We start from the raw sequence: 22,425 nt of genomic DNA on the forward strand, positions 1-22,425 counted from the left end.
TTATTCTCACCTTCTGACTTTACTCACTCGCTCTGCCTTTACAAGTGTTTTAAAATTTGTTTTTATCTTTTATGGCAAGGTTTATTCTGAAGCTCTGACTGGCCCAGAGCTCTCTATGTAACTTAGGCTGCTCTTGAACTCATGGGAATCCCCCTACCTCAGCTCCCCGGGAGCTGAGGATGCCGGGACTATAGGTGTGAGCCACCATGCCCAGCCTTTTCTCTGCTTTGTTGCCATCAGCTTCTTTATCTCACGCCATATCTGCATCTTCATAGCTAGACACCTCAGAGGAGCAAGGCGGTGAAGTGAGATTCTGTGAGCTCCAGTGGAGCTGAGTGCCTGTGGAGCCATAAACAGTGCCATAGGCACGTTCAGTGTCCTGAGACCTTGCTCTCGTGGGCAGAGAAGAGAATCAAGAAACAGTGAACTCTGAAGAAGCATGAGGAGCAGCTGGACATTGTGTGTGACACAGTGATCGTGGGAAAGAAGAGTCTGAGTACTGAGAGAGGGGACAGGGCCTGGGGAGGAAGGAAGGGCCACGGAAATAGACAGAAAAATGAGGGCTCCTGAGGACACAGAAGCCAGCTTTTCTAATAAGCCTGGGCAACCATAGTGTTTGCTGTTCACCAAGGAGGCCCTTAGAGACCACAGGACACGGGTAATAGCTGTGTTCAGAAGATCGAGCTTATCACAGACCAGTTCCCAGGTGCACCCCTCCTGTGGCCTTCTCTGATCCCATGGCTCAGCCCTGCTCGTCAGCGAGGCTGAACCAACTCCACTGCAGTTGAAGCCCAAGCCTTTTCATGCACAAAAGCAGCTCCAGGATTTTCCTCTCAGCACAGGAAACTGCAGTGTGTCTGGGATCATATCAGCATCATCTCCTCAGATCCAAAAGGCACCCCTACCTGTAATATCCAGAGAACAATTGTGGGACGCCAGATGTCCTTGTTTCTGAAACTCAGTGTAGACAGGGTATGGTGGCACACACCTGTGATCCAAGCTCTTGGGAGGAGGAACAGGAGTTCAAGGATATCCTCTGCTACATAGGGCATTTGAGGCCAACCTGGGCTATAGGATACCCTGTCTCGAAACCAACTAACCAACCAATTAGCCAGCTAACCAACCAGCCAGCCAGCCAGCCAGCCAGCCAGCCAGCCAGCCAGCCAGCCAACCAACCAACCAATCAAACAAACAAACAAACAAACAAACAAAGGAAAATAATCTCAAATTGATTAATTAATTGCTGTGGGCTTTCATTAATTCTGATCAATGAAAATATATTTCTTTTTTTCGTCTTAAAGCTGACAAAACAGGTAAACAAGCAAGAGTTTATAGTTTACTAGTAAGGCCTCTGATTGGTTCGTTTGGAAGACTGATAGCACTGTGGCTGGTCTGTGTCATGGTTTGTATTAAACATCCATTATGTGTGTATGAGGGCACATGAACCACATGTTCACTGTGGAGGTCAGAGGACAACTTTGCAGAGCTGGTTCCTTCCTTCCATCTTTACCTGAGTTCTGGGTGTGGAACCTGGGTTCCTGGCTTTTTTGGTAAGAGCTTTACCCACTGAGCCATTTCCCCAGCCCGTGACTTGTGTGTTAGCTCTGTGCTGATGGCTGTGCCATCTTAGCTGAATGGCATAGCTAAGTGTGCCGTGTTGCTTCTTCCAGTTCATCCTGAGCGTCAGACTGGATTACCGGATCTCGTACATGCTCTCCATATACAAGAAGGAGTTTGGGGAGAACAATGACAATGGTGACGCCTCTGCCAACAACTCCCCAGACACACTACTGCCATCAGGTATCTTGGGGACAGTGCTTATTATTTGCATTCTGTTTTCCTTTTAGATGGATCTTAAATAATACTTTTTATTCCCTTGGAAATTTCGTGTATTTATACAAGTCATTTTGATTATACCCATCCAGCACTGTTTCCCTCCGGCCCCTTCCCCACACCTTGCTTCTCTCTCCAGTTCATTTCCTTGTTTTTACTGTTATTGACAACCCCTTAGGATGTCCTTCTGCATATGTGTTGCTTTTATTGGCTAATGAATAAAGCTGTTTCAGTCAGTGGCTTAGTAGAGTAGAGCCAAGCAGAAAATCTGAACAGAGATGTAGAGAGAGTAGATGGAGACAGAGAGATGCCATGTAGCTGCCACAGGAGAAAGATGCCACCGGAACCTTTTTGGTAAGCCACAGCCTCGTGGCAATATACAGATGAATAGAAATGGGTTAATTTAAGATGTAAGAGTTAGTTAATAAGAAGCCTGAACTAATAGGCCAAAGCAGCTTCTTTATTAACCAATGGTAATAAAAGATATTCACAGCACACAGAGTAGATTCCCACATCAGGGCTACCCATATGATGTAGGTTTGTGGCTATTGGCTAGGGCATGGCCGACCTACCAGTAACCATGTCTTCTAAGAACCATGACTCCTTTCCTGAGCAGCCTTCTGTTGCCAGTATCCACGCTAGAGTTTGTCTGGCCTGGTCTTGTGGAGGTAACCTCAGCTGCTGTGAGTTGATGTGTGCACCAGCCACACCATGTCTAATGTCAACGTGACTCCTCTCCCTGTACTGGCTTTTACTTTCTTTCTGCCCCATCTTCTACAAAGTTCCCGCACCTTGGATGGTGGGAGGTTAGAGATGGCACATCTGCGGCTGCACACTCAGTGTTATTTACACTCCGTGTTTTGACCAGTTCTCTGCATTACCCATTACCTGCACAAAAAGAAACTTCTCTGACCAGAGCAGAGAGCAGCACAGATCTACGCATATAAACAGAAATGTTTGGGAAAATTTCTGGCAGCACAGGCATTTAGTAAAACAACAGCAGATTTCACTAAAGGGCCTGTGATCTCCCCAGTCATGGGCTTTTCAGTGGCATTAAATCCCCCCTGCTTTGCCAGCCTCATATCCAATCACAAAGTGACTGGTTGCTCCTATAACCACCATGCCACTATTGCGTCGGTGGGCACATCTTGCCAGCATGTCAGTATTGAAATATGCAGCGTCCAGCACTAGCTGAGACTTGAAGTATTTTCTCCCCCAGTGGCCTGCCTCGTACCTTTTGGCTCTCTGTAAGCTATCCAGAAGGAGAGCTCCCTGCTCTGTTGAGGTTGGTTTCGCTGTCTTGAATCCAAAGAGAATGGTGTGTTCAGAAATTGGGGGCAGTTTTGGGGGCAACCAAGAACAGACCATAGCCTGTGTTGTTCAGGGTGCCCCTGGGGCCTTTCTGATGGATCAATAACTCACAGGAAGGTATTCTGTGCCTTGTACTGAGATTGTAATTTAATAACCTTTATTTCCTAGAAGTAGCACTGTCTACCCATACAAGGAACTTCTATTCAAATTCTATGTGTGCACATGTGTGTACATATATTTGTATATATGTGTACATGTGTTGTCTGTGTACATATGTATATGTATGTACATTTATGTATACATACTTGCATGTATGCATATGTGTGCATGTGTGTATATGTGTATGCATGTGTGTGATTTATATATGTGTGTATGCTTATATATACATATATGCACTGTGTATGTAGGCATGTGTGCATATGTATGTGTGTATACATGTATATATAAATATGTTTATGCATACACACACATATATAGATGCATGTGTATATATACACATGTATATCTGTGTTTTGTGTGTGTATATGTGTGTGTGTATTTGTATTTAATAAGCTTAGAAAATAATGAATTGCCATAAGGCTTCTTTGTGATTCTTGCTTTTGCATTCTGCTTTAAAGACCCCTTTCATTTATATCTTTAAAAAAATATCTATCTGGGCAGTGGTGGGCGCATGCCTTTAGTCCCAGCACTCAGGAGGCAGAGGCAGGCAGATCTTTGTGAGTTCGAGGTCAGCTTGGTTTACAGAGTAAGTTCCAGTACAACCTGAGATACACAGAGAAACCCTGTTTTGAAAAACCAAAAAAAAAAAAAAAAAAAAAAAGTATCTCTTTGTCAGAAGATGATAATCTCTACCAGTTGAAATTGAAACAGAGCAGTGGAAGGATGGAGGAATTTGCTGTATTTGGCACTGTGTCCGGCTCATGCCTGTCCCGACACTGCCCCCACAGTGATAGGTAGAGGTCCTGTGTTTGGCACTGTGTCTGGCTCATGCCTGTCCTGAGTTGTAGTTCAGTATAGGAGGGGCAGCAAGGGGTGGGGCGTGAGCTGTCTGGTCACAAGTCTCCAAGTCAGGAAGCAGGGAAAGGACCTCTGGTGCTCAGATTACCTTCTCCCTTCTAGGACAGGACCCCAGCCTTTGGGGGTGGTGCCCCCCACATTCCGGGGAATCTTCCCACCTCAGTGAAACCTTCCTGGAATCATCCTCACAGACACAGCCAGGGGTGTGTTTCCATGGTGATTCTAAATTCAGGCAGGTTGACAGTGAGGGCTACCGCAGTCCTCAAAGCCCCGAACCCCCGAGACTGCTTCAGCTGCAGAGTCTGAACCTTCTGCACATTGTGTTCTCTGGTGGAAATCTGAAAACAGTGTCCACGTCTGGATCAAAGGGCAGCATGAAGGGCTTGCAGCTGAAGGGCAGTGTTTGTGGGGAAGCCACGCTTAGCCAGAGAACAGGAGGAGAGCCCCCCAAGGCTCGCCTGTGTGCTCCCGGAGCTTTGTGTCTTGCTTTGGAACCCTGTCTTAAAAATGAGAGTTTTCTGAGACTTGGAACATAACCTGAAAGAGCATAAAAAATGGCTGTAAAATTTCGAGGCCATAGACAGGACTTTGTGAAGACTAAGAGTTATTAACTCAGCTTTTTACTGGTTGGGCCAGGTCAGTCCTGGTTGGCCATAAACTACATCTTAGGATGGAGACAGTCAGTTAGCAAAGCTCTTCTGAGGCCAGCAGTTGTGTAGATAGGAAACCTCTGGACAGAGTTAGGAGCCGCTTCCTCCTGAAGCCATCAGTCAGGGGGACAAGAACAGTTCACCATGATGAGGATGGGACAAGACCATCTGCCCACCCCCACCTCTGACCTGCAGGCAACCTTCCTGCAGACAGCAGCCACATCTGCCCAGGCGAGGAGCTGCTCCTGGCACCCCTGCAACATTGCAGCTTCTCAGAAGTGCCGTACCCCAAAGGGCTGTTTCCAGGAACAATCAGGCAGAACCAGAAAGTCATGCTGGCGACTGCATTGACGGAAACATAACAGTTATTGACTCCCAGAAGCCAGACTTCTGGAACCATGAGCTCTGAGTACCCAAGTGAAGGTTAAAGGCTCCAGAAAATGCTCTCTCTGCTGGAGTCGTTCTCTCTCTCTCTCTCTCTCTCTCTCTCTCTCTCTCTCTCTCTCTCCCTCCCTCCCTCCCTCCCTCCCTCCCTCCCTCCCTCCCCCCTCCCTCCCTCCCCCTCCCTCCCTCCCTCCCTCCCTCTCTCTCTCTCTCTCTCTCTCTCTCTCTCTCTCTCTCTCTCTCTCTCTGTGTGTGTGAGAGAGAGAGAGACACCTTTCTGGAGAGAATAGTATTTTCCCCTCTGTTTCATATCTTTCTTTTCATGCTTTAGAGATGAAATATGTTATCTATTTATCATTTGAACTTGCTGTCTTAGTAAAAGTATCTTCAAAATGGTGGCGGCAGGACATGGTGAGGACTCATGGTTGGGTCACATGAGAAATGGCTCCATTCTACAAGAAAAAGAGAAGGAATCTCAAATGTAGAAAGGTCATGTTGATGGGGACCACGGTGACATGGTTCTTTACATGGATTCTAATTCTTTTTTAAGAAAGTGTCTTCCCCTTGGGTCTGGAGAGATGGCTCAGCCATTAAGAGCACTGGCTGATCCTGAAGCAGTCTGGTGAGATTCCCAACACCCACATGGTGGCTCACAACAGTTCGTAACTCTAGTCCCAGGGCATCTGACGCTCTCTCCTGGCCTCTGTGGATATTGTACACAGGTGGTGCACAGACATGAAATAAAAATAAAGGAGGGAAAACTACTCTTCTATGCCATCACTATTGCAGCGTGTGTGTGTGTTTATGTAGGGATACACATATGTATTTGACATATCAAGTGCACATGTACACACACTTATAAGTAAGAACACCTTTGTAAAGATGCCTGCTGATCTTTTAACACATTTGATGGCAGCCATATAAGCATAGTACAAGTAATATAAGTGCAGCTTATATTAAAGTGTTAAAGAGGGAGATGGCACATTTGTGTCTAAATACACACATACACGTGCAGAAACTTCCGCATGTTAGGATGTTCCAGTTTCTTCCAGTTTTGTTTCTGCTGCTGTGATAAAACACTCCAGTAAAAAACAATTTAGGGGAGAAATGGGTTTGTTTTGGTCTGTATTTCCAGGTTATGGTCCATTGTTGCAGGGAAGTCACAGAACATGCCCTTGAGAGAATCATGTTCACACCCAGGATGAGAGAGAAGTCAGTGCACACATGCTTGCTTGCTTGTGCTCATTTTGACTTCTGTATAATTCAGGACTTAGGGAATGATGCTGCCCATAGAGGGCTGGATCTTCCCACATCATTGAACATTAGTAATCAAGACAGCCGCCCCCCCCCAACATGCCCCCAGGTTAACCCAATATGTTTTCCTGGGTGATTCTGCACTGGGTCAAGTTGACAAAGGACCATCACACTGATGAGGTGGAACTGTATTGAAATTTTCTTAACTATTAACATTCAGTGTCACAAAAAAGTATTAAAATAAAAATATCTTCAAGTAAGTGGATATGAGCATGAATTAAAACCAAATGAAGTCCTTCCCTGTGTGTCTCCACAGCGATTGTTCCTGACATCGACGAGATTGCGGCTCAGGCAGAAACGATGTTTGCCGGAAGGTACTGTAATGAGTCTTTTTTTTTTTTTTTTTTTTTTTGGTTTTTCGAGACAGGGTTTCTCTGTGGCTTTGGAGCCTGTCCTGGAACTAGCTCTTGTAGACCAGGCTGGTCTCGAACTCACAGAGATCCGCCTGCCTCTGCCTCCCAAGTGCTGGGATTAAAGGCGTGCGCCACCACCGCCCGGCATGAGTCTTTATCTTACATGTGAATATGGATTACCTAGAATTTGATCCATAGTTTGTTATCTTTCATCTTTTTGCATGTTTAGATACCCCAATTGATGCTAGCATAATTTCTGCCAGGAATGAGGCTTGGAATTTACTTTTAAGTCACCTTAAAATTATGGGAGGCTCAACAATGGTGGCGCACACCTTTAATCCCAGCACTCGAGAGGCAGGGGCAGGTGGATCTCTGTGAGTTCAAGGCCAGCCTGGTCTCCAGTATGAATTCCAGGACAGCCAGAGATAGACAGAGAAATGCTGTCTCAAAAGAAAAAAGAGACAAAGGAGATCCACATATTTAACTTTCTCAGAATTCTTAGCTTTTCTTTCCTTAGATGATGGCAGCAGCATACAGATACCCATTAGCCCCTGGAGTAGAAACATTGTGGTATCTCATAATACACTGCATCCCAGAGTCTTAGCTGGGGCAAGAAAGTAGCATCTTTTGATGCTGTCCTTAACTTATGCATGAGAAATCAGATATTCCACATCAGTTTGAAGAGTCCCTGCTAGAAGAAAGTGAGGGCTGTCTGTCTGTGACTGTCCCTCCCCACTTGCCATGTGGTGATCGCTTGGACTCTGGGCCATTGGTCAACATCGTTAATCAATACTTTCTCAGAAGGGGGAGGAGACGAGTGGAGGGGCAAGGAGGACAAAGGACAGTGGGAAATTTGAACTAACAACGAGCTGTGTATGGAAAGGTCATAATGAAACCCATTATTTTATATGCTAAATAACAATTAATGAAGAGTGATTTAGGGATCGCTCAATGCTTGTTTTACAAGTGTGTTGGTGATTAACTCTTGAGATTGGCTGAGGAGCCATCTTTGTCATTGCTCCCACATCAGTTATATAAGATCAGGAAGTAACAATATCCTCCTCTTCATTTTTTATTTTGGGGAAACAAGGTTTAAGTTTTAAAAAACAGATATAATTTAAATATCATATATATATATGTATATATATATATATATATAGTGATGTGTTATTTTAGAATTTCTTTTGGTTTTATAGAAAGGAGAAGACCCCAGTTCAGCTTGATGACGAAGGGGGCAGGACGTTCTTGCGGGTCCTCATCCATCTGATCATGCACGACTACCCCCCGCTGCTGTCGGGAGCCCTGCAGCTGCTCTTCAAGCACTTCAGCCAGAGAGCAGAAGTGTTGCAGGCCTTTAAACAGGTGAGCTGGGGTTGAGCCCCTGCTTGCCCTGCACACAGGGGCTCTGGGCTCAGTCCTCAACTTTGTGTGCAAGAAAATGAACACCTAAGGTCAAGGACCGTGGAGTTCTGAAAGTGTTTGCAATCCCAGTTTGATGGTGGCTGCAGATGAGGCTGTTTTCCTTGGACCCTGTTTCTAGTTGTTGAGACAGGATTCACTCAGTAGCACAGGCTGGCCCAGAATTCAGTTGTTGCTCGGATTGACCTTGAACTCTTCGCAGTCGCTCCCCCGCCCACCACCACCTCTGCTCCTCCAGTGCTAGTGTAGTGCAGGCATGCACTGTAATACCTAGTTTGCTACTTTTTGTTTTGAAAGTATTTGAAGTCTTGTCTGTGTTTACCTGGGACCTGCTTTAGAGTGGGTCTCCCACAAGTGATCTTTATAAAAACGACAGACTCTAAAACTGAGGAGGTGCTGAGGAAGATTACCCATTAGGAGTTTGTTGTCACTGCTGTTATTTTGGCCACAGAATATAATGATGGATCTATGATGGGGATCCATCCTATCCCCTGTGATGGGATCCATCCTGTCCTGTGACGGGGTCCACCCTGTCCTGTGATGGGATCCATCCTGTCCTGTGACGGGGTCCACCCTGTCCTGTGATGGGATCCACCCTGTCCTGTGATGGGATCCATCCTGCCCCATGTGATGGGATCCATCCTGTCTGTGATGGGATCTATCGTGTCTGTGATGGGATCCATCCTGTCCTGTCATGGGATCCATCCTGTCCTGTGATGGGATCCATCCTGTCCTGTGATGGGATCCATCCTACCCCATGTGATGGGATCATTCTTGACCTCCACGATGTTTGGATTTCACGTTAATCTTTCAGTGATTACTTGCATGTTTGGGTATCTCACTGTTGTTTTGTGTTTAATGGAGTCTGGGCCTGTATTAGGAAGCTTTGTGGGAATATACTAACAGATTATGAAGAAGTCAAATAGTAACTATTTAGATGCACATGTTTTACATGTATGTGCCATGTAGTATGTATATATTATAAATTGTATGATTATCTCAAGCTATGAAACTGCTGGTTATACTAGCAAATGTATGTCATAACCATTAATATTTTCTTACATGGGGCTTTATGTTTTGATTTTAAACATACATGTATAGAAAACCTCAGAAAGATGAACTCTAACAATGAAATTAGAAATTACCTTGTAAAAGAAGATTTGCTTACTTTTGATTTATTTATGTGGATATTTTCACTCATGTAACTACATCCATCTTATGTGTGCAGTACCCACAGAGACCAGAAGAGGATGCCAGATCTCTGGAAACTAGAGTTACAGGAGGTTGTGAGCTACCATGTGGATTCCGGGAACTGAACTTAAGTCCTCTGCAAGAGCAGCAAGTGCTCTTAATCCCTGGGCCATTTCTCCAACCCCCTAAACTTTTATGTTAAATTACTTAACAGAAGTTTTGAAAGCTTTTTGAGAGTACACATCTAAGAATTCCTTTTCACATGAGAATATATTGGCTGGAGTTCATAAGACAAATATCCCTAAGTGTTCTGTAAATGTCGAACTTCAGCTAATGAATGTTTAAAGTTGGGGATTTAGGTGTACCGGAACTAGGGATACAGAAAGCTGCGGAAGAGTTTAAAGAGTCTTAAACCCTTCTGTGTTTAGGTGCAGTTGCTGGTGTCAAACCAAGATGTTGATAACTACAAGCAGATTAAGGCAGATCTCGACCAACTGCGGCTGACGGTGGAAAAGTCGGAGCTGTGGGTTGAGAAGAGCAGCAGCTACGAGAATGGAGAGCTTGGGGAAGGACAGGCCAAAGGAGGCGAAGAGACCAATGAGGTTTGCATCCAAGATCACTTTTAGGAAGAAAATTGTTTTTAATAGATGTATATGAGTGTTTTGCCTACATACATGTCTGTGCACCATGCCTGTAGTGCCCATACAGGCCAGAGTGGGCACCATACCCCCTGGCACTGAGGATAGAGAGGTTTCTGAGCCACCCACATGGGTGGTAGGAACCAAACCTGGGTCCTCTGGAAGAGCAGTTACAGCCCTTGCCTGTTAAGCCAGGGATCCAGCCCCCGTGTTTTTAAAAAACTAAAAGTTTTACCGGTAATGCTTATATGAAAGCTAATTACCACCAACATTGTAATTGGTAGTTCCTGGAGAGCCTGCCTAGTGGTCCACTTGGGTGTTTTTAATGTTCAGGAATGTAGAGGCATGGGGAGGCTCACCCGGTGCAGCTCTGGGATACTTAGAGCACTTCGAGTTGTAGAATGGTGGCACAGAAAATGGCAATTAAATATGAATATTAAGTATTAAATATTAAAAATGCCGAGGAGTTGCGAGGTGGAGCAGAAGCAGTGGCCTCCCACGTCAGGTCTCAGGGCGGTGGCTAGCTCTAATTCCTCTCTCTGTCCTTCACGGGGTTTTCCTACATTTTGAAACGTGTTGTGGAATACAGACTTCCTAGTCCATAAAAAATTTGCTTTAAAAATGTGATCAGTTAGGACCCGAGGTGGGGCATAAATTCTTCCATAACTTGCTTTTGAAGTGAGGAAAACGTTAGCATTTGTTTAGTGCTTCCCTTGTCCACGCCAAAGAGCAGATGCTTTTGTGTAATCTCCTTTTCAAGTCACAAAGAACTTGAGGAATGACTTTTTAAGTTCAATAAACTAAAGCTTGAAAAACCCAGAGCCCCCAAGGCTGTGGATCTAGGACCTAGCCAGCATCTGAATGATAAAATCCAGCTTCCGTACGTTTGTGCTTTCTGACATAATAGTAACGAGTTGCTGTGCTTTCATAGCTTATAATACCTCTGCTTTTTGAAAAGTCATATTTTATATGTGTTCTAGGAACTTTACTGTTTTTTTCTCATCTGACTTAAACATACCTATTTGAGTTATTTCGATAGAGGTCTTTAGCTGGGCTGGAGAGATGGCTCAGCAGATAGAGCGTCTTGATGCCAAGTCTGTGAACTGGGTTCAATCCCTGGGTTCCACAGCCCTAACCTTAGCTCACGGTGCTCTTGATGAAAGCTACACCAGAGAAATGTCTTGTAACAGTTCAGATGAGAGATCTGGAGGATGGCTCAGCAGCTGCAACACTGGTTGTTCTTCCAAAGGACCCAGGTTCCGTTCCCAGCACCCACATGGCAGCTTGCAAATATCTGTAACTCCAAGATCCGAAACCCTCACACAGCTTGACATGCAGGCAAAATACCAATGAACATAAAAATAAATTATTTTTAAAAAGAAGCCGATGAAATGTGACAAGGAGGCTGTGAGTCCCTGGCTTTCACTTTTCACCGAGGGAAGGTGGAGGAGAGCCTTCTGCCATGGTATGGGGCTTCTCAGGCGTTCTCATGCATATGAAAAGGAAGAAGAACATTCAGATTAATAGCATCTGTTCTCGGGATGAAACCGTATAGCTTATGGTATAAGGCATTACTGTGTACCTTATGGTATAAGACATTACTGTATACCTTATGGTATAAGGCATTACTGTGTACCTTATGGTATAAGACATTACTGTATACCTTATGGTATAAGACATTACTGTATACCTTATGGTATAAGACTTTAGTTTTCCAGGGATTCAGAGAGTGAGTAGGGAAGCTTCCTCATGTGCTGAATTCCAGATTTATTGATTCAAGAGATGGAAATTATTTTAGGTATGCTGACTAGAAGTGGTTTAATATGAGGAATTAAATATTTGGGAAATGTAGAGTTGGAGGCTGCCACTGACTGTTGCCCACCCCGTGGACTCACTCTTTGAAAGTGTGGGATATGGCAGTGACTCAGAAACTCAGAGGGAGCAGTCTTGTCTTCTGGAAATTTCCTGTTTGGCTCCAACAACTCCTGGGAGATGCTTGTAGTTTCCTCTTGGCATCTAAGTGGCACCTGAGCTTATCTGGCCAGCACGAGCTGGACTGGATTTCAGATTGTCACTGCAGGGGAGCTGGAGAGACCAGCACTGGCTGCAGGCAGAGCTAAGCGGGTAGAAAGGGAGACGACCCGAGTTAATAACTGGAGCGGAGGCAACAATGCAGAGGCAGTTGGTAGTGGGCGTGGGAGGGTTGCAACCAGACACCCAAGGTCTGCTGCTTGGCATATGAGACGCACTGCTTTGATTTTCCAAGACTTATTTTATCATCTGCTGCACAAACAGTACAGCATACTGTAAGGTGTCAGCAAGCAAAACCTTGATGGGGTGTTTGTGTTGGGGTGCTGGTTACGGTTTTCCGTGTCACTTTGACACACGCTTGGGTCATCGGGGAATAGGGACCTTCAACTGAGAAAATACCTCCATCAGGTTGGCCACCAGAAGGAAAGTTTGTAGCCACAGACATTTCTTGATCAAGGATTAATGCTGGAGGGCCCAGCCCATAGTGGGCAGGTTTACCCCTGGTTGGTCATTTTATGGAAGAGCAAGCAGAGTGAGCCATGAGAGCAAGCCAGTAAGCAGCATTCCTCCATGGACTTGGCGTTGTTTCCTATATCTAAGCTCCAGCCTTTAGTTCCTGCCTTGGCATATATGATTAAATAAACCCTTTCCTCCCCTGGGTGCTTTTAGTCATGACGTTTACCACAGAAACAGAAAGTTTATCGAATAGTCAGCTACCACTGCCACAGTGAACAGCCACGGCCTCAGTGGACAGTCAGTTAGTATGACCTCAGTGGACAGCCAGTCTGTGTGGCCTCAGTGGACAGTCAGTCAGTCAGCGTGACCTCAGTGGATAGTCAGTTAGCGTGACCTCAGTGGATGGTCAGTCAGCGTGACCTCAGTGGACAGTCAGTCAGCGTGACCTCAGTGGACAGTCGGCATGACCTCAGTGACCTTGAGCAACAGACAATGTGAATAGTAAGCTGTGATTAGATACCAGAAAAGCAAGCAATAAGTCTCCAACTTTATTTTTTTAATATTTGTTTTTATATGTGTGTGTGTGTGTGTGTGAGAGAGAGAGAGAGAGAGGGAGAGGGGCCATGGGTATATTGCTGATAGGTCAATGTAAATGTGTATCTGTTGGTTTTTGTTTCGGCTTTCTCAAACTTGCTGCTTTGCAGTAAACACTGAATAATTTATCTAAACTCCTGCATGTCTGTTTTCATGCAATCTTATCTGGTTTACCATACCAGATGAAAATTTAACTTCAGCCATTACAACCATACTTTTTCATAACTGAAAATTGATTTTTCTCATATTTGTTTGATGGTTTTCATCAGATGTTATTGTTTTTTAAATTTCCAGATTCACATCTACTTGATATTCTGTATGAACTTCTTCTAGACTTTGAGGTAGCTGGGAGTTTCTTTTCTGATTTTTAAAATTTTTATTTTTTAAGATTCGCTTTTTATGCCTACCTGTGTGTCTGTGTACCACATGTGTGCCTGGTGTCCGTGGCACCAGAAGACGGTGTCAGATCCCCTGGAACTGGAGGAACAGGAGGTTGTGAGCTGCCATGTGGGCGCTAGGAACTGAAACCAGGTCTTCCTCCAGTGTAACAAGGGTTCTTAACCACTGAGCCATCTCTCCAGCCGCATCTGGAAATTCTTAGGAATGCTACTTCATTTTACATTTCTTACATTTTCTCTAGCGGCTGCATTTTCAGAACAGCTTTTGGTTTAGAGAGGAACTCCACATGGGTGGCACAGGGTTCTCCTAGACTTCCTGCCTTGTGTGCCTGGCTCTGTAACAATGAGTGATGTCACTCCCATCTGCAGAGGAGATCTGCTGCCCAGCAGTCCCGCCCTTCACCCAATCCCCTCTCCCAGTGGAATTCCCAGAGACTCTGTAGTTCAACTTTCTGTAGAGTGCAGCGTGGTTGGATCATATAACAACGGGCTTCTTTGACTTAGTGTGTATGTAACATTTTCCCATAATCCCACATAGACCACATTTATCTCCGCAGGAGTCCGTGTGTGGGTAGTCCACCATGTCTCTCTGAGTACATACCAAGCTAAGGATGTCGTTTTGGTTGTGCAATAGTACCTACCGTTGTGTGCTTGCAGATCGGAGCCTGTACGTGTTGGTATCCAGTAGATACAAGCAGATGTGAAAGAAAGAGGTGCTTTCCTTCTTAGGGCACTCGTAGTTGCTGAAGCCTGCTGCCAGGGGGCGCTGCTGCTCTGAGCCCGCAGAGATCCCTAGTGCTAGCCTGTCTCAAGATAGGGATCTTGGGTGTAGAGCCTTGAACACTGACTGACACTTGTTCTGAGCCCGGGTCCTGGGCTGCAAAGCTAACATTGGCATTTGCCTTCTGGGGTGGTCCATGCACAGCCTGTAGGTCGGAGACCTCTGACAATGACTCTGCTTAGGAGATGGAGCTGGCAGGAGTTGTCCCAGAGACCAGAAATGTTGTAAAATACCTTTATGTCCAGAACTTAGCTTCTTTGTAGGTAGGTGTGTTCCCGCAGAAGCTCTTGGCTTTCTTCAGGCTTTTAGTGGGATTGTTTTATTATTACTATGAAGGTCCATTCTATATGACATTCCTCTGGGGCCAGAATTTAATCTAGAGAAGCTCTGTTTTGTAACCACATTAAATGCAGACTTTGATTTGGGACTTTGGGGCCTCTTTCTAGTGGGAATTCTAGTCCCAAATCTTGAAGTGGGTTTCTCTTTGTGTACAGGATCTCGAGGGGGCACCCCCTTAGACTGTGGCCAGAGCAAAACCAAGCCTGCAAGTGCCCTTGTCCTTCCTGTGGGCTGTTTCGCTGACTCACGACTGCGGTGTCTCCCTTTGATGTCTGTGGCTCTGTGGCTTCTGGCCAGAATTTTCATCTTTCTTGGCAACCAGACTTGCCTCCTCCACGAGTTCCCTCTTCTCCTCCCTCCTCCCCCTCCCCCACATTCACACTCAGACTCTAGGTTGCCAGCTTTGGCTTTAGCCCCAAGGGGCGTCACTGAATCCTGGGCTTCTGACTGTTCTGAACTTTCATGGTTTCTGGCTTCCAACTGGAAAGAGGCATCTTAACTATTTAATCTGTCACGTCTGGATGTTGTCTAGAAGGGGCTCATCATGTTCTGCTGACAGTTGTCAACCATCACCGGTCCTTTTGTGATTCATGCCCTGTATCTGTCTGTCCCGCTTTGGTGTCTGCACTGATGGGGCTGTGGACTATGTGGACCCCGCTGAGCCCTTTCCCCGGTCAGTGCCTGTGTTTCTCTGGAGCAGAGTCTCTGCCTAGCATACTATGACTTCCTTTCCCTACATGCTCACCCCGGCACACACAGGAGTCTCTCATCTCCTAAAATTTGAGGTCTGGATCCAATCTATTATTGCAGACATGGCTCTTGCCCTGCAGATTGGACACCTATAAAACAGTGTGGCAGAGTCCACGCATATAACATAGGCTTGTTTTGTATTCAAGGGCAACAGCCACAGGAGTAAGTGATTGGTATTAGAAATGACCTGGAGAGTTCCAAGGAGGCAGCAAGTGGATTCCGGACGATGCTTCAGGAGACCCGGGACCAAGGTGGGAGGCACCTGAGAGCCGTTGGCACCTGCCTGGGTGTGAGCCCATGAGTGAACCGGGGGCAGGAGCTGACGGAAGCGGGGTCGTTTCAGGAGAGGAAAGAAGAGCTGCGAGAAGCAGCAAAGTCGACTCGTACACAGATGAATAACCTGCATTGTGGGAGACAGCGGCCAAGGGCAGTGGCAACATACAGGATGGGATCTGTTCCGGTGTCAGGGTGTCAGAGGAAACAGCCAATAGCAGGCAGCGTACACGCCAGCAGGCCGTGGGCACCATGGTCCCTTTGTGCTCGGGTTTCACAGAGGCTGCCTGTAAACGCGGCCTTTGGTATGGCTCTGAGCAAATCAGAGCACTTTGGTTCTCAGCTGCTAAGTGTTAGAGGACCACATAGCACGGATCCTGGGCGTCACTAATGTTTAAACATGGCTTCAGTAACTGAAAGTTTCAATTTTTATTTGATTATTTTATTTTATAAGTGATGCTGATTAAAAATATTTCATACTCCTACTTTTATGCCCACAGTTTAGGTTTCTCAGTGCTGACAGTACAGGCCCTCTAAGGGCTTGAGGAAAGATTTCATTGAAAAAAAACCCTTATATTGGCACATACGTATTTTTTTTCTGTGACTTATGTTGAATATATTAAATTTAAAGATGCTCATCCTATTTTTTTTAATCTGATAAAATACTCATGCAGCTGCTCATGAAAGTGACGTTTAGCAGGGATGAAAGGGGACTTTCCTAGTGAAAGGGGCCCTTCATCCACCGTTAAATGAAAGATTTCAACAAAATTTAAACAGAAACGAATTGGTAGGTATCACTGCAGGCAAAACGTGAAACACCTTATCTTTGTATCCTCGGGAACATCGAACTTTAGAATAGGACTCCAATTGTCCCATTGCTGGAGCTGATCTCTAAGGCTCACAGAGAAGGGCACAGATGCCACGCCCAGTGTCTGTGAGCCGAGCCCCCGTGTGCCCCAGCGTTCCCTTATCCTTTATGAAATGTGTCTTCGAGGGCCGTGGACACTGATGTCATTTCCGAAGGTCGGCGGGCCAGGGGACAAGCTGTCAGCAGCATTAGAACAATCACTAACTCATCACCTTCAAAGACACGGCTTCTAAATTTAGAAGGGAATTAAGTCGGGAAAGTGTCTCTGAGTGGGTTAAGTCAGGATTGCCCTTCCTGCTCACCTTCCCTTTATTTAGTCTGTGAAGCGGGTCACCTGGGCATCACGGTGTTCCGGAGAGAAGGCCCCATTAGGGTTATTTTATTGATAATTATCCCCCCCATGACTCCCCCCCACCTTTTTTTTAAACCTATTTCTTTTTATGCCCCTGTGTAGTTTCCAATGTTTCCTTTCCTTTTCAAACACGTGTGTGTGTGTGTGTGTGTATCTTTAATACTCACCCAGTGTGGATCCCTGTCTGTTCTTTTGCTTCTGAATCTCATGTTGTTGCTCTTTTGGTGGACACGTGGTACAGGAAATGGAATGAACTGAGCAGTATCCTCGAGGGTGCAGTCTAAACAAGGGGCTGCCATTGCTTGGCTGTCTGTCTCTCTCTTCTCCCAGTTTCCTGAGAGACCTGTGACTCGTGCCTGAAGCAGTGGCAATCCCTTTTTCTTCGGGTCCCACTGCTGGTGTGTCTGGGCACTCCCAGAGATAGCTGTTGACATCTGTAGGGTGTAGTCTGGGCATCTTCACAGATACAGCTGTTGACATCTGTAGGGTGTAGTCTGGGCGTCTTCACAGAGACAGCTGTTGATGTCTGTAGGGTGTAGTCTGAGCACTCCCAGAGACAACTGTTGACATCTGTAGGGTGTAGTCTGAGCACTCCCAGAGACAGCTGTTGACGTCTGTAGGGTGTAGTCTTAGTCATCTTCACAGAGACAGCTGTTGACATCTGTAGGGTGTAGTCTTAGTCATCTTCACAGAGACATCTGTTGATGTCTGTAGGGTGTAGTCTGGGCATCTTCACAGAGACAGCTGTTGACGTCTGTAGGGTGTGGTCTTAGTCATCTTCACAGAGACAGCTGTTGATGTCTGTAGGGTGTAGTCTTAGTCATCTTCACAGAGACAGCTGTTGACATCTGTAGGGTGTAGTCTTAGTCATCTTCACAGAGACAGCTGTTGACATCTGTAGGGTGTGGTCTTAGTCATCTTCACAGAGACAGCTGTTGACATCTGTAGGGTATAGTCTTAGTCATCTTCACAGAGACAGCTGTTGACATCTGTAGGGTGTAGTCTGGGCATCTTCACAGAGACAGCTGTTGACATCTGTAGGGTGTGGTCTTAGTCATCTTCACAGAGACAGCTGTTGACATCTGTAGGGTGTGGTCTTAGTCATCTTCACAGAGACACTCCATTGTCACTGGTGCCCTTTGAAAAGTTTCTGTGGGAATGGGGAGAGCAGTTTCCTGGAAACCAGACCCACTCTGTGTCCAGCAGAGCACACAGCCCATCTGTGCTGCCTCTGGAGGAAGAGCTCGCTCATCTTCTCTTGCTGAAGCTTGGTTTACAGTTCCTCTTCCTCTGTAAGCCATCCTTAGGTGTGTCAGGGATGCTGTGGGCTCATCCTGACCACTGTGGTGTGTTAGCCTTCAGTTCTGTAGTGCTTTAACCTATGGTGTTTCTCAGCACAGAAGAGAGGCAGAGTTCTCATCTTGAGTTTACAAGGGCAGAAGTAAAAGTCTGGGCTCAAACAAAGAGAGACACAGGCACAACTTGTCAATAAGGGAAGAACAGACAGTAAACCTGACTTCTCTGTTTGTTTGACCAGGTATTTAAGGTCCTTCATATGTTGGCTTTCCCAAGATTATAATGAATCTTCTAGATCAGTGATTCTCAACCTGTGGATCAAAACCCCTTTGGGGTTGAGTGAGCCTTTCACAGGGGTGGTCCAAGATCATTGGAAAACACAGGTACATTTTACATTACAGTTCATAACTGAAGTACAGACCCACAAAAGTCTATTAACAACTTATTAAGGGGTGCAATGGAAAAAGAAACTCATGAATACTGAACAAAGTAGACACTATTGCTGACCCAGATGCTGCTGCTCCACCTGGGCGATAAGGACCAACTGTAAGACTTGCTCCAGCTCTGACCACCCAAGAGAGAGTGCATGACCCTTCTCCTCCATTTTTTCGTCCCACCTCCAGAGAAAACCATACCCATGCCAAGTCACTCCAAAAGTCATTGGCTAAATGAATTGAACTCCCACGACATGTAACAGTAGCAAAATTATAGTTATGAAGTAGCAATAAAATAATTTTATGGTTCTGTGTCACCATTAAACAGGGAACTGATCTAGAAGGTTCCAATTTTAGTAAAAGTACAACTTGGGGTCAATAAATCCAGCTATTTATCTAATTAGTCTAATTCTGGAAGCATGATGGGTCTTTACTCTGATACAGGAAATGCAGTAATCTGATGGGAACACCCAGATAAGTTCAATATTCAGGTGTGGTGGCAAAAGCCTGTAGTCCCAGCACTCAGGGTTGAGTCAGGAAGATCAGTGTGGGGCCATGTTAGGCTACATAGGAAGTGTGAAGCCAACCTGGGGTACATGAAATCCAGTCTAAAATGAACAAAAGTCTATAAATCAAACATATTCCTTGTGTTTCCTAAAGCTAGAGAAAAGGAAACTGTCTAGGGCATACTTTTTGCCAATTTGTTGATGGGATGGAATTGTGGGAAAGGAATTTGGACCTGGGTTGAAGGGAACTTGGAAGCAAGGTATCTTCTAGCTGTCATGGACCTGTTGTGAATCCTGCCTCAAGCCCTCAAGTAGCCTTACACATCTTCCAGGGATACAGAAAACTGTCACCCAAGATTCCACAGTGGTCCAAATGAATGTTGCATGCAAGGCCAGACATGCTTCTCTGCGGGTTTTACTCGTTCTGTGACCTGTCAGACATCTTCCTAAGTAGCTGCTGGAGTTGCCCTTGAGGATGGAGGTGGAGGACCTCGTCGCCCTGCGGGGGTTCTTTTTTTTTAATTTTTTAATATTTATTTATTATGTATACAATATTCTGTCTGTGTATATGCCTGCAGGCCAGAAGAGGGCACCAGACCTCATTACAGATGGTTGTGAGCCACCATGTGGTTGCTGGGAATTGAACTCAGGACCTTTGGAAGAGCAGACAATGCTCTTAACCTCTGAGCCATCTCTCCAGCCCCCTGCGGGGGTTCTTATTCAGCTCTCTGAAGAGTGTGTGCAGGGGTGGTGGTGAGGAGACATTCCTTCTGAGTGGCAGCTAAACTGAATTCGGATCGACAAACAAAATCGGAAAGACTGACTGTTACCCCCTCCCCCCCCCCCCCGCCCCAGTCTGTAGGAGTGTGGGGGTGGGCATTTGCTGCCAGAACTGGGGGAAGGCCAGCTGGATAATGGTGTAGCTCATCCTGTTAAGAAAGTAGTTCCTTAAAGAGGAGGCTTTGGGCAGCCTGGTGAGCAGGAGGCTCTGTGGACTGGACCGCTCTGCTGAGGGTCAGCTCCTGAAACTGGTGGGATGGGATGAGGAGAAGGCCTTCAGAGGACTGTTGGCCTTCTCAGCTGTGCATGTGTCATGGTTCTACATGCTAGGATCTGGAAAATCCTGTTTTAAAAGCTGGATATTCCTGCTTAGATTTTAGATGCTGGATCACCATTAATGAATGCCAATCCATTCTCTGTTCTGATTCTGAAGCCCCTGGCTCATACAGCGTGTGCTTACAATCCGGTTAACCCCGGGAGATCAGCTGGCTTTGCATACTCGCCTAGAAGGAAGTTTAGGTTGTGTAGCCGATGGTAAAAACAGCATTTGGATTTGTGTTGCAAGCATGGCGCCGCCCCCAATCTGCCCAGGCCTGCTCAGCACTGGGGTCTTGCATAAGTAATGCTCCTACACTTCGCAGTTTTCCAGTATTTTGTCATTAGAGTAAATTTAGGGCTTTGTGGATTTGATCACTGACCTGGGTCTAATGTTGTGTAGAATATAATGAACACCATCAATTTCTGCTCTCTGGGGTGGCAAAATCTTGAGACATCTTTATTTAAAGCCTTTTCAGAATAAAAACAAAACCCATCTGTCCTTCCATGCTGCATAGTTGGCGTGGTTCTGAATTCCCCGATCCCAGCCTTGGATTTGTCCAGATGTTCTGTGGGCTGATGTTTTGTTCAGCTTAGTTATACTGATTTATCTTCTGAAATTAAAAAAGATTGTTTGTTGAATTCTCCAATATCCCCTCCTTTGTTGACTGCTGGCAACTTTAAGTGAAAATAATTATTCTTCGTAATTTCCTTACAGAGTTGAACGTGTTTCTGTCTCTTCCCTTGGTTCGGACCAAAGACTGTACTTTTTTGTAAAGCTTTGCCCAGTGTTACTTTTCTTTTCCCCCTTTTTATTGGTGCTGGATTTGAACCCAGAACTGTACATTCCAGGCAAGGGCTCTCCCGGTGGACTGTGTCCCCAGCATGAGGCGACAGCTTTTTCCTGAGGTCCTTGTCTGCCAGGCTTGCCTCCTACTTTTAGCTGCTTTCTTGAATTTTGACAGATTCAGCAAGAGGAACTCTGCAGCCTTTAGACCTGCTCATGTCTTACTCTCTTAATATGAGTTTGTGGTTCATATGAGCTGTTCTGCCACATGAAATGGCCTCATGGAGATACAGGCTTATGAAATACAGGCTCCACTTTTGTGATCAGAAGAGGAAATCGTCCTCCTCCTCCTCCTTTCTTCTTCTTCTCCTTCCTCCTCCTCTTCCTCCTCCTCCTTCTTTTGAGATGGCATTCCAAGTAGCCCAGGCTTTCCTCAATCTCCTGATTGCTCTAGATTCCCTTTTCTATTGGGCTGAAATTATAGGACTTAGAAAAAAGAAACTTAATTACAATTCTAGAATTTGCAATGTTTGCTTCTCCCTCACGAATCCTTTTTGGTAGGAACCGGAAACTCCAGCTGGATTCTTCAGCTGAGAATCCTATATCTCTTCCTGCCCTCCTCATTGGCCTCCCCAACAAGGCAGGGCTCTCTGCTGGTCTCTTCTTGGACTCTTGTCTGGCCGACATTATCTCACGTGTGTCCCTTCTCTTCACCTGGAGTGGAGGCTGTGCTGCCCTCAGGCCCCTCCTGGAGTCAGGGTGACAGCTGGCAATGCAGCTCCAATCCACCTTCCCAAAATCTGAAGACCCTGAGTGTCACTCCCATCGTTTGTGACCCCAGTTGTTTCTAGTCAAAGGGACAGAGGCCGAAGAGGCAGAGTGAGGTCAATAGCGAGGAGCAGCGTGTCAGGGTGAAGCACGGGGAGCCAGGTTAGTGAGGTCAACAGCAAGGAGCAGAGTGTCATGGTGAAGCACAGGGAGCCAGGTTATGAGGTCAACAGCGAGGTTAGTAAGGTCAACAGCAAGGAACAGCGTGTCATGGTAACCACAGAGAGCCAGGTTTACTGAGAATGGGAGCACACGACAGTCGAATGCAGAAGGGTCCTGGTGATTAGGAGTACCTGACGGTGTTCCTGTGGTGGGGCCTGGCTGCTTCCTCCGTGGGAAAAGTGTCTGGGGCGCAAGTCTGCCGCGATGAGCACTAACTCTGAATGACCTTGGTGACCTCAACCTGCCTGCACTTTGAATGAGGTGAGAGGTCGCGGAGGGCTGAACCTGCTTCTGAAGCAAATGGACATGAAGTAGGGAGAGGGGGCAGGGAGATGGGATTTCGGAAGTCCTTGACTCAGAAAGTA

General features: G+C 45.9%; 1 protein-coding gene across 2 annotated transcripts in view; it reads left to right on the forward strand.

Annotated features, from left to right (window-relative positions):
• Itpr2 (inositol 1,4,5-trisphosphate receptor type 2) overlaps positions 1-22,425 on the forward strand; it is a 398,346-nt gene that overhangs the window by 149,441 nt on the left and 226,480 nt on the right. For both annotated transcript variants that reach the window (XM_057792035.1, XM_057792044.1), the window contains 4 exons: positions 1,671-1,800; positions 6,766-6,823; positions 8,059-8,224; positions 9,901-10,074. In XM_057792035.1, coding sequence (XP_057648018.1) covers positions 1,671-1,800; positions 6,766-6,823; positions 8,059-8,224; positions 9,901-10,074 — 528 coding nt within the window. The remainder of the gene's footprint in view (positions 1-1,670; positions 1,801-6,765; positions 6,824-8,058; positions 8,225-9,900; positions 10,075-22,425) is intronic.

This window comes from Chionomys nivalis, chromosome 1 (genome assembly GCF_950005125.1).
Source record: "Chionomys nivalis chromosome 1, mChiNiv1.1, whole genome shotgun sequence".
Classification (NCBI taxonomy): Eukaryota; Metazoa; Chordata; class Mammalia; order Rodentia; family Cricetidae; genus Chionomys; species Chionomys nivalis.